General features: G+C 38.0%; 1 protein-coding gene across 1 annotated transcript; it reads right to left on the minus strand.

Annotated features, from left to right (window-relative positions):
- Positions 1-3,001: 3,001 nt before the first annotated feature.
- LOC129244677 (ubiquitin-protein ligase E3C) lies at positions 3,002-8,713 on the minus strand. The gene is made up of 8 exons (XM_054882449.1): positions 8,095-8,713; positions 6,292-7,030; positions 5,819-6,224; positions 5,607-5,728; positions 4,745-5,527; positions 4,478-4,622; positions 3,717-4,416; positions 3,002-3,652 (listed from the first exon to the last, which is right to left on the minus strand). The coding sequence occupies exons 1-8, from the start codon at positions 8,428-8,430 to the stop codon at positions 3,485-3,487; spliced, it is 3,399 nt and encodes a 1,132-aa protein (XP_054738424.1). The 5' UTR covers positions 8,431-8,713; the 3' UTR covers positions 3,002-3,484.
- Positions 8,714-12,008: the final 3,295 nt, after the last annotated feature.

Below are 12,008 nucleotides of genomic sequence, written 5' to 3' on the forward strand. Positions count from 1 at the left end.
CAATGCCCCGACACTACAAACCGCCGCAACAAATCAAACCTTAACGACACTGTGCAGCATCGTCTTATCGATGAAGGCATCCACCGCAGGGACAGCTCGTTAGAATGTCAGGAAATAGCTGTCCGGTTGGACGATGCCGAGCTCGAAATATTCAACATATATATATATATATATACCCCCCTCAGCAGACAATGGCAAACCTACGAATGTATGTAAAAAACTCCTCATAAAAAAAACTGCCATAAACACTCGGATAAACCGCGGACTTAACCAAAACCGCCCCTGCGAGAGGACAATCCTAGTAGCGCTGGATCTGAAGAAGGCTTTCAACACAGTCAGCCACTCCACGCTACTAGATGTCATTATACAGTAGGCACTCCCACCAGGGCTGAAAAGGTGGTCCATTTAAGGCAATTGGCCGGCCGGTTCTAAACTATGCTGCGCCTGTCTGGTCGCCTGGAACTAATGATTCGCAGTGTACAAAGCTATAGACTTGTCAAAATACCGCCATTCGAACAGCGACCGGGTGCCTCCTGATGTCGGCTATGTTCAGAAACGCATTATAATGCGCAGTACAGTAGGTTCTGTTTTTATGCGGCTTTTTTTTATGCGGTTTTGAAATAGTGCGGTTTTTTTTAAATTACAAAATGCATGTCGACCTATCGGGAATTGTACATATAAACAAGATTCTAAACCAGCTAAGCAAAAACTCATCACAGATTACATCAGAAATGCTAAGCCTACAAGTATGGAACCGCCTGCATAACTATCTAGATCAGACGTGTACATTTCCTAAAGTGACGAAAGTGATTTTACGCCAAATCCTAAACGAACGCGCAACATGTGGGTATTGTCTGATTCTATTTCTGACTTAAATTTATTTTTCGATTCTGACGTTTCTTAAATAAAGATATAATTTTCAAAAATACAATATTTTGTTTATGCGATTTTATTTAATTATTTCAGATTCACGCGGTCTATGGAACGTATCTATAGTTTTAAATGGGACTAGTGCCCTTTTTTATGCGATTTTATTACATTATTTCAGATTTATGCGGTTTTAGCATTTGAAACGTATCTATAGTTTTACTATAGAACTAGTAGCTTTTTTTATGCTGTTTTTTTTTTATGCTGTTTCTTGCGGAACGTATCTACCGCATAAAAACAGAACCTACTGTACTTGCAGCGCTGGCAGCACTGTCAATGTAACAATTCATGCAACTGATAGATTTGTTGAAAAATTGCAAATAGATTTGTTGCATTTATGAACGCGCGGTGCAGTAAAATGGAATTGTTACTAAGTTTGGTCATGGACGATGTATGTGAGGAAAAAACCGATAGTCTTTTATTAAATTTAAGAAAGAAAAAAAACCGTGTAAAGCTTAAAAGAAGGACATATGTTGTCAAAAGTTTAATATCTTTTTTTATTCGCTTATATGTGATGAGTAAATTAGAAAATTTTCGCTGGGCGATGTTGCTATCTTTTTTTAAATCTTTATTAACTTTTTTTACTTCATCTATGTCCTTAGCCCAGAGCACGCTCTTTTTCCTCCTTCCCGATGTGAACTCGTTCTCCATGCTCAGTCGGACTCTGAGCAGTAATTTTACCTCCGATGTACTAAAGTAATCACTAAAACGAAGAAAAGTATAATAAAATAAAGTGTGCAGTACTGCCATATTTGCATTTTTGAACGCACTGCTCACTCTGAAATGGTATGTTGCGCATTATAATGCATTGTTGAACATACCCGTCACCCATCCAACACCTACATGACGAGGCACAAATGCTCCCAGTTGCGGAGCACAATAAATTGCTCAGCAAGCAGTTTCTGCTTGGATGTTACCGTAGGTTTCACCCCTGCAGACACTTGCTTGAGCCTGAGCCGCCGTCAGGCACGTCAGGAGACATCCCCAAGACTACGCTGACGAAATCCAGGACAAAACTGACCGCAACCTACTGAACCGGACAGTATTTAGACAGTCAATAAACGACATTCACCGGGAGACCGTTACCACCTTCATGAACTCCCGTCCTGTGAATGCCGTAATCGGAATCCAACCACCACCTATTGCCGATGAAGAGCTCCAGCTTCCCCGTGAGACTCGTTAAACTCCTACATATCCAGCATCGACCCCGACATACCAAACACATGTCCGGCATGTGAAGGTACCCCGCACGACACTAACCACCTCTTCACATGCCCCTTAAACCGACTCATCTAACCCCCCTCTCTCTCTGGACCCAACCTGTCGAAACAGCATGTTTCCTGGGCCTACCCCTAGATGAGCTAGGCGAAGACGAACGATGATGTGCCTACACTGACAGGGCTACCTATGCTGTTAAAACAACAACAAGGTGGTCCACTAATTATCTGAGTGGTCGACACTCGTCAGTTATCTTTCAAGACCAAATCTCTAAACAGAGGAAGATAAAGCAAATCTTTCAAAGAAGTCAAAATTATCGCGAAAAATTGTGACCGTTGGAAGCGTTTCGTAGCGGGCCTATCGCGCATCAGAGAAGACAGGAATTAAAAGAGAGAGACGAGTGAGAATACCAGTAAGTATTATTAATTGTTTTTAGAGAGTTTTAAGGTTATACTACCCCGGCAAGAACTCTGCCTGATGCATAGGATTCCCGTAAGAGTAGTGTCAATTTAAGTCGGCTTTTCCACTACCAGGAAAGATTCAGGTCCTATATGTTTTCCAAAAGAGTTTAGAGTTATCTCAGGATTTTCGGACTACGGATCCAAGATTTTCTTGTCAGACATTTGCACTTCTTGAATATCTTGGTTGCATCCACACGTATTTTTTCATTACAGCTTGATGTCCGGAACGAATTCTAGATATTTAACCCCTCTTACTACGTCATCTTCAACTACAAAAGAAAAAGCAAGCCGCTCTTATATTTGATGCCGTTCACATTCACTTAGGAGGTTAGGGTTGAAGCGAAATTAATTTTACACATTAATATACACTCATGAATGTATAAATGGTTCGTATATTTTCATTTTGTCATTTTTTAATCTTTTGTCTAAATACCTTTCTCCTGAAGTTTAAAATCGGTTAATAATGTAAACAATAATAGATACATGTAAGTATTTTTGTTTATAGGTATTTTATAGTAAGTTTTTCCAAATAAATATTCAACTATTTGCTGAAATAAATTTAGATTTAATTTCTTACGATACGTATAATATAACGAATCTGTGTTTAATAAACCCTTATATTTAAGACGTGGGTAGTAGTGATTATATACTGTTTTTCTATACTAAGCAATTAGCTATATGCTGGCAACTTTGCCCAATCAATTTGATTCATTTTATTTAGAGCATATTACTATTTGCTGCACCTGACTTCACTTTACCACAAACAAAAGCTACCTATTATAAATTTTTAATATTCTTAAAGGATAGTTAGTTGCTTTAGTGCCTGCATTATAAGAATCTGGCCTCATTAAAAACCTCAGGAATTTACAATAACTAATTTAACTCAACTCAAAACCTACTCCTGATTGTATAGCGTACAGTAACTTTTCGTGCATTTGCTCTTCTGTTTTAAACGGGGGGAGTTTCAACAGGTTCGTACAGGTACTCGCCGTCGGTAATCGCTCCATGTCGCCAGCGTTCTGTATGAAGAACGGTGGATCCAGATCCTATTGAATATCCAAAAATATATATTTTATTTTCTGGTTTTCACGTAATAATTGTTGAAATTACCTTGAAGCCTAGAAGCGGTGGTCTGGAACAACTTGTCACAAATTTAAGCAACTGTCTGCGTTGGAGATCACTGAAGTTTTCCAAAACCGACCAAAACACCATAATTGATGGATGTTCAGGACTATATTCACCACCATATTTGCAGTGTTTTTTCAAGTCATCCAGATCAATAGGTATTTCGGCGCCAGAAATAAGTATTTGTAATTCCTTGTTACTAAACATGTACAGCCACTCGACGGGTAATACGTTTGAAAGACCTCGTCTAAATGCTACACAATGCTGACGTATTTGCACGTTTAACTTATAATCAGCCATCAGTTGGAGATATTCAATGCGATTGGATGAGGTTACAGCTATGCTCTGCCCATTTGGTTTCAACTCAACCACTTGTGTATGGCCCAGAGAATTGCTAGCCACAGTAAAATCCAAATTTAGTTCACTTACATCTCCTTCGTAATCTTTCAGATATAGCAAATTTTTATACAGCTCCGGATCGAGAGAAGCTAATTGATGAATATCTACATCAGCATATTTGCCGGCGAGCTTTGTTAGGAAAAATTCTGCCAATGGTAACTCGACTAGCAAATTTTCATAAATAGCTTTGCCGAGGATACGTCCAATGAAATAGTAATGCCGTTCGAAATCAGGTTCTAAATCGGCAACGTCGGGATTGGGATACAGTTTATTATCCGTAGTGACCCTGCAGGAAAAAATATGTGTTATTCATTTATATTCATTTTGCGTCATTCAACGGTCTTTACATGAAGAAACCACGATTGGGGTCGAATGCCGTTTTAATAAGCTCGGAAAGGAATTCACGAAATACACCGCCTCCATCGATGCCTGCCTCCTCCAACCCAAGAGATGAAACGAACTGCACACGGAACTTCAAACGCAAATCAGGTTCTGCAAAATTAATAATAACGTAGTAAACGACTCACAGGCAGAAACATTTATTATTTAATATTTATTATTTATTTATTAAATAGATTTAATTGCATCAGAAAACATGTTTACTAAATACGTACCATTCTCTGGACGCAACCGATCATAGGCATCCTCGTAAAGATATGAACGTCTAACCTTCAGGATAATAGATGGACCCTGCAAAAACGCTTGGTAGTTGCCCTGCACACGCATCTTATCTGCGGCCACCAAGCCTTGCAATATGCCCACACGTTTGCTGAAAGGCACAACGAATGGAATTTCTCGCAAAATTGTAATGGAGCGAATTTGCTTTGTGGACATTGGTGGGCCGTTTTCAAAATCTTCGCGTGTAAAGTCCCGAATGGGTTGGAATGGTCGAATTCCCCGAGTACGATTACCCCGAGTCAGTGGCAAATCAGTCGGTCGGTCAAGTGGTAAATCCAAACGACTTACCGTCCAATGTGTTTCGGGACAAAAACCAAGTCGGAGATCTCGGGTATGTATTTGATTCAAAACAAATACAACAACTTTCAGCAAGTTCGCCCAAATCTGCTTTTGCTGCCAAATTTTCTTGTCATCGGATTCTGAACGACCCAAAACGAATCGATAATGTTCATTGAGGTTTGAGCGCGTCTCAGGGAAAGCCAAATCTACTAATCCAAGCGAAATTTCTTTCAAGGTCTTTGACAACTGCACGATTTCGGCGATTGAGAAGGGCATAAGGCGAATATGTGTCGCAGCAACCAATGAAGAGTGGAGGGATTTCGCCAATAAAAGTTTTTCATCACAGAACTCTGCATCATGTAAAGTTGGTAATAGCCGCCCGAAAAGCATACAAAATGTAGCCAACATAGGAATCGTCTGTTCAACACCGCTTTGTTTCGCTGTGAAATTTAAAAACGATTCAAACCAATAAATACTTATTACAAAAAAATACGAAATAAATGAAAAAACTTTACTTACGGACTACACCTTTGGAAATCAGCGAGAGGGGTGCATTGAATCCTAACTGGCTGGATTGTGTCGTCAAAGTGAACCAAATAGTTCGAACTATATTTGGCATGAACGCCAGTGTGTACAGCAATCTGTTTGAAGAAACGACAGCAGTAATAAAATATCAATGATACACATATACATATTTAATGCGATTACATTCAGCAAGAAGCATAACATACTTATATTCAAAAATTGCCTGCTTATTATAGATCATAAGATTGTGGCAAATTTCGCACAACGCGTATAACACCTTCTCGTCGGTGAGGTATGTGTCATCTAGTTCGGCCAGCACACGTACACGCTGAGAGTCATTTAACAAATTAATGCATTCCAAAAGCACCGCTTGTTCGCCGCTACTTAGGGATGGTGGCCCTCCATCTAAATCAGAGCTTGACTTCTGCCTTTGAACTCCTCTCGATAGCTCTTCATCTTCCTCATCGTCATCACTAGATTCTTCCGCATCGGTTCGTTGATGATGAACTTTTGAGAGTTTGAGGGTTGATTTTGGTAATTGTAATATTTTTACGGAAATTTCCGCAATTACTTTAATATAATCGCCCACTAGATTTTGTTTATGTATCGAATCTTTAAATAGATCAAATTGTTTCCAATAAGATGAGTACAAATACATATATTTTAAATATATGCTTACCTAAGTGATTTCGGTCAAGAATTAAAATTGCATTAAGAAGATAGCTGCTAAACACCCCAGAATACCAAGTTTCCAACTTATCTTCTGTAAGTGCAGATTGAGTCATCGAGATCTGAGCCAACGAAGACACGCCAGTAAAAGTCGGAGTCGATGAAGTACCAGAAGTTACGTCCACTTGCATTTTTTCTAACCGTCGAGAGCTGATCAAATGCTGCAAAGTCTCTATTAGCTGAGAGAATGGAAAATCCGAGCACTCAGCCAGCGAAGGTAACACATAATTTCGTATAGGGTCACTAAACGGCTTAGCAAGAATATGTTTACTGAATTCTTCATAGATACTAAACAATTTCTCCCTGATCAGCAAAGGACGTAACATAAGTTGGAAAATAGCCTCAGCGAATGGACTTGGTGTGTGTAAAGTCTCGCCATCCAGTGGTGGACATTTTGTCTCCATTAGCTGGCGCAGACGCTCAAAGTACTTACGCTTCACCAGAAAACTGAAAACTACTTGCAAATATCCCTGCACTCGAGTCTCATCTTCCATATATTTTTCCACGACTGACGTAGCTGTGAAGACCTCCAGCATACGAAGCGGTATGGCGGGCAAAGCATGTGGCAGTGTCATTTGCGTTATACAAATGTCAAGCAGTTTTTTCAGACGGTGTAACCAGATAAATTCTGTACTAGAGTTGCGAAGAAGACGTTCAGGCTGGCGCAATATTTGCTGGCAAACCTCAATCTAAAAATTAAATAGTAATAAAACATATATGTAGCGCATTTTTCGGACATCTGAAAAATTCCTTCAAAGTAGTAAGAACGCAAATATGATAATATAAGTAGTATTACGTATCGCCCATCCTCATAAGAGGCTTAATGAAAAAATTGTTATTTCTCAGAAAAAGCAAAAATTTGTTTTTAAGCTTATAGAGTACATATATTAGAAATATAAAACGTTGTTTATTGGGAAACAAAGATCTTTAAAAATGATATGAGAAGAGATTATTAACATTTTAATTATGACTCTTTTGATAAAATTTTAACTCATTTCTGACCGAATTATTTTTAGTTCCTTTGCTGATACTCAAGGTTGTAAAGTAATTGAAAAGACAAAATTTTGAAAAGAAAAAGAGATTTACAACTCGAAAAAGCTTACAACGATTTCGGAGCCGAGCTGAGAAGCTATTGATGTTCGCCTTAGCGGAGCTAGGTCATGGCTAAAAAATTCGATTGCTCATTGGTTAACTTCATTAACGAAAAGTTTGAGCAAACAAGCAAAGTTTAAAAAGTAGAAGGTTCTGGATCTTATTGAGAAACGTGTACGTTTTTTCAGAAACCTAGTGTCAGATCGATTCGAAATAATTTTATTGAAAACGTTTTGACTATAGCACAGAAAGAGGGATTTAAAATTGAGAACGTTTTCAAAACTGTCGAGAAATGTCCCGAAAGCCTTCAATCTACATGTTGAGTTTCATTCAGTTTACCAACAACACAAGTAAGTGCCGAACGTATTCATCTTTAGAAATGTAACGTTGGAGATTTAAAACAGTATCTGAAAGATGATTTAGTAGTATGACATTCTATTTATTGGACCAATAATCTAATAATGGACAATAAAAATCTTATCAATATATTCGTTGCCCCCCTTTTGAAAAAAGTTAAATGGCGATCTATCAGCTTCTCTGCACCCAGTTTATGAGAGTGCATTTCGCTATAATGGAACACGCCTTTTAGACATAGACATATGGTGGTGTAACTTCAAATATATATCTTTTTAATTTTTGCATGACCATATTTTTAACTTACCAATCGATCACCATCTTTGCTTTCCTTACTAGAATAGAAAAACAGAAGACGTCGAAGTAAATATCCCAGACATTCATTTTCGACAACACGTTCACGATGCGTGCGCAAGAAATCGTCGAAAGCTTCACGCTCCAACCTCTTTCGGTGTTGCCTATGAAGGAAGGAGCGTGTGTATGATTGCAGGACAATTGCGCCATTGTTTTGCAGACGCAGCTCATTTCTTTTCTGGCGTTCTTTCTGAGCCTTCCGTATAACTGTCTCGCGGTCACAGGTCTGTGAAGCACCACCCAAACTTTGCACCGGACGCCGGCGGTAATCTCCATCGAAGCCAAACATGATATTAATTATGTAAAAAAACTTGTTGTCTAAAACTATCTCTTTTAAATGTTATATTTCACGGGATACTCTAGAAATTTCAAAGAAGTATTCGTCACGTTTATTTTCTATTCGAGAATATCCCTATCTTCGAGCCTCCTTCGGTTTGCAATTTCATCTCCGGTTTTGAACCACTGTTAATGTATAATTTATTAATTTTTTGCTCCACTTCCGCTTTAAAATTTTTTAGTTATCTATAAGCAGGAATGACACCAAATAATTAGTTTTTATTTTCTGATGGTTCGCGAATGTCATTAGTCATCTGTTTAGATCAGGGTTGCACTGAATAACAGAAGGGGCTAAATATTATTAACTGTGGTTGCAAGAAAAATGTATTCAAAGTCTTAAGGTACGTTCACATTACAGTGATTAGCAATAAATCCATATAAATTAATCTACCGATACACCAAAGAGGATTAGCTACAAAATTGACAACTGTCAGTCTTGTTTTGGAAGGTTTTTCTTCATAAAAACTTATTTGGTTGATTATTTTAGTTTTTGGTTTGTTCACTCATTATTAACGATAAGGAAAGAAGGCTATAATAAGTTTGACTGCGCAATTGACATAGTAGGAGGAAATCAGTTAACAACGCTCCTCAGTTAACATTGTGGCAAAGAGTCTATAGACACACGAAAGTAGTTGCGATTATATTAGCTTTAATAAGCAATTTTGAAAATTGGACATTACTTCCAGCACCGACCAATATTGCTTTGCTTTTTTATATAACGATCTCTTTTTCCTGTAATATAAATAAATAATTAATTAACGTTTTATTAGGATAATATTTAAAAACCTCTTTTATTTTCCATTTTATTTCCTTTCACAACTTTGCTTACATTCTTGATAACAATTATCAATAGCACAGAAGATATAGGTTTGCAGGGAAAAAGGTATTGTTATAACCTAAGATTATTTTATAATCTCAAATTTTGGGAGAGAAATTTTATATGGGTAAAATCGTGTTGTTGCAATTCCGAAATTTCGCCAACCGAAACAAAAACATGAATTGGTATTGATGGCAGCAGCAGGTAGCGAGACAGAGCACGCTTTCTGAATCTATCGCTAGATGGTTTAGAGCCTCCGAGGAATACGCTTCGTTGTCACACACTTGTGTTCAAATGGCGAACCACATACGGGTCGTCAGCTACTCGTACTCGTCACAGCAAGCATGCAGCATGACGCTTATCGTACAACAGAATCATCATATATCCTATACGCTTGTAGTTTGTTTTTGATTTTCAGTGCTAGTATTTTGTTTTTGTTTTGTTTGTCGGCTTAAAATTTTCTACAAGCTCCTTAAAAGCATTTTTAGACATTCTGTAAAATGTCTGAAATGTATACTCATTGTTATCATTGGTATATATGTATAAGCAAACGTCTGTAATTTATAATCATCCTCTTTTAATAATACGTTCACATATGCATTAATCACCTTTAAATCCACCAAATTAATCTACAGCATTGACAGCACTGCTTTGAAAGGTTTTTCATTATAGAAATTGCTTTGGTGGAATATTTTGGAGTTTTTGTTTAATTATTATTAACGATATGAAAAAATGACAAGGAGAAGGAATAGCTAAGGGAGCGTCCATAAATTACGTGAGATGTTTAAGGGGCGAGGTGGTCGAGTCAAATCTCATCTAATCTTACGTTGGAGAGAGGGGGGGTCTCGGCAAATATCACGCAATTTTTTTTCTGATTGAAACAAAAAAAAAGTATACTATTTTGGTCCATTATCCAGATTGTCATGCTTAAGATTTAATCTTAAGCGTAATCGTAGTATGATTAAGATCATTCACTAATTCGTTCGAAAGAAAATAATTTCATTCATACGACGTTATACATTACTACTGTCAAACCACCATATTTTTTTTATACCAAATAGTTCAATTTAATCTGAATTTACTGTACAGTGTAGCCCGTCGTTTGTTTTCGCGCCACTATCAGCCGAACGAGCTGAGTGGCAGCGACACACGGCCAGGTCCAAACTTCTTTGTTTATCCTTGTAAATGTTTTACTCGACTCAGTTCATGCTCTTACTAATTTAAAATGAGTTATCAAGATTTTTATAACGCATACGTCAAAAGATACGTCTATAAGACGAAGAAGTCCTGCCAGGACGATGTGATAAAATTATGGAATACTGCGAAGCAAAAATTCCCGAAGAAAGAAGAGTTAATACATCACATTAAACATGAGATTGAACGACTTCTCAGGGAATCCACTAAGAGAAAATTTCGGTCTACTTTAGCAAGCTGTTTCATATAGTGGACCAACTTATATAGCAATACGAAGTGGCAAGCACTCTTCGTCAACTGCAACTAGTCATGCTCAAGACTTGGACACTCTTTTAACAATTGAGTCTTTTTCAAAATTTATAAAGAATATAGACGGCAAAGTTAAACTTGTTCTTATAACCGTCACGGTGGGCCTGACGAGGATAATTTCAAAAAGGCAGGGGATATTTTGGCTGAAATATGGTCTGCAGTGTGCATTAAATATATAGACCGGAATAATGACACTTCCAGCGTTCCAGACCTGCCAGCCGAAGAATGGTACACTGAGCACGTTAGAGAGAGCCAATATTTACTCCAGGTACATTGCACTATCACTTTCAAACCTGGCTCCCAGCTATGATTTACTGATGGGTCCAAATTGGAAAATGGTAGAACCGGGGCAGGAATCAATGGGCCCAAATTCAAAAAATCGATTCCGATGGGATCCTACCCAACAATATTCCAGGCAGAAATACATGCCATTGAAATATGTGTGAGAGAATGCCTTAGAAGGAAAATGAGAGGTACTCACATCTACAGGGTTGGCCATATTAAAAAAATATGGATTATTAAAAAAATATGGAAAAAGAAACATTTTTTTGTGTTTCATTGTGAAAAACATTTAATTTAGTTCAAGGAGATTCGTTTACATCACTTTTTGAATATGATATCGCGCAAGTGGTCGCCCTTAGCTCGTATAGCGTAATGTGCCCGTTTTTCGGCGTTTTCCATAGTTTTGGCCAGCGTCTCGGAAGATATGGCGGCTATTTCCCGTCGGATATTGGCCTTAAGTGCGCCTAGTGTCTTTGGCTTTTTGACGTAAACCTTAGATTTCAAATTACAGTAAAAAGTTATAGGGTCACTCAATGGGTCAGTTTAATATGGCCAACCCTGTACATACTTTCAGATAGCCAAGCGGCTCTAAAAGCCCTTCTATCAACAACTATCACCTCTAAATTGGTAAACGATTGCCTAAACCTCCTAAACACGTTAGGAAGCCTCAACACAGTAACACTATGTTGGATTCCGGGACATGAAGGACATGAGGGAAATGAAATGGCTGACGACCTTGCAAAACAAGGAGCAAATATGCTACTTACTGGTCCTGAGCCTTTCTGTGGACTGACAAAAGGCCACATTAATGAATTCCTTAGGAAATGGGAGGATAGAAAACTTGCCGCCAAACTATTCCTAAGTCCCAACAAAGGAATATCTGACAAACTTCTCTCACTAAACAGAGTAGATCTGCGTCTTTTAACCGG

The sequence above is a fragment of the Anastrepha obliqua genome, chromosome 4 (assembly GCF_027943255.1).
Source record: "Anastrepha obliqua isolate idAnaObli1 chromosome 4, idAnaObli1_1.0, whole genome shotgun sequence".
NCBI classification, from domain to species: Eukaryota; Metazoa; Arthropoda; class Insecta; order Diptera; family Tephritidae; genus Anastrepha; species Anastrepha obliqua.

Bases quoted from the DNA above. Each gene is read 5' to 3' on its own strand.
- LOC129244677 (XM_054882449.1), bottom strand. From the start codon at position 8,430: ATGTTTGGCTTCGATGGAGATTACCGCCGGCGTCCGGTGCAAAGTTTG. The intron at 6,225-6,291 runs GTAAGCATATAT...ATCTATTTAAAG, and splicing joins TCTTGACCGAAATCACTTAG to ATTCGATACATAAACAAAAT. The intron at 4,623-4,744 runs GTACGTATTTAG...TTAATTTTGCAG, and splicing joins TCGGTTGCGTCCAGAGAATG to AACCTGATTTGCGTTTGAAG.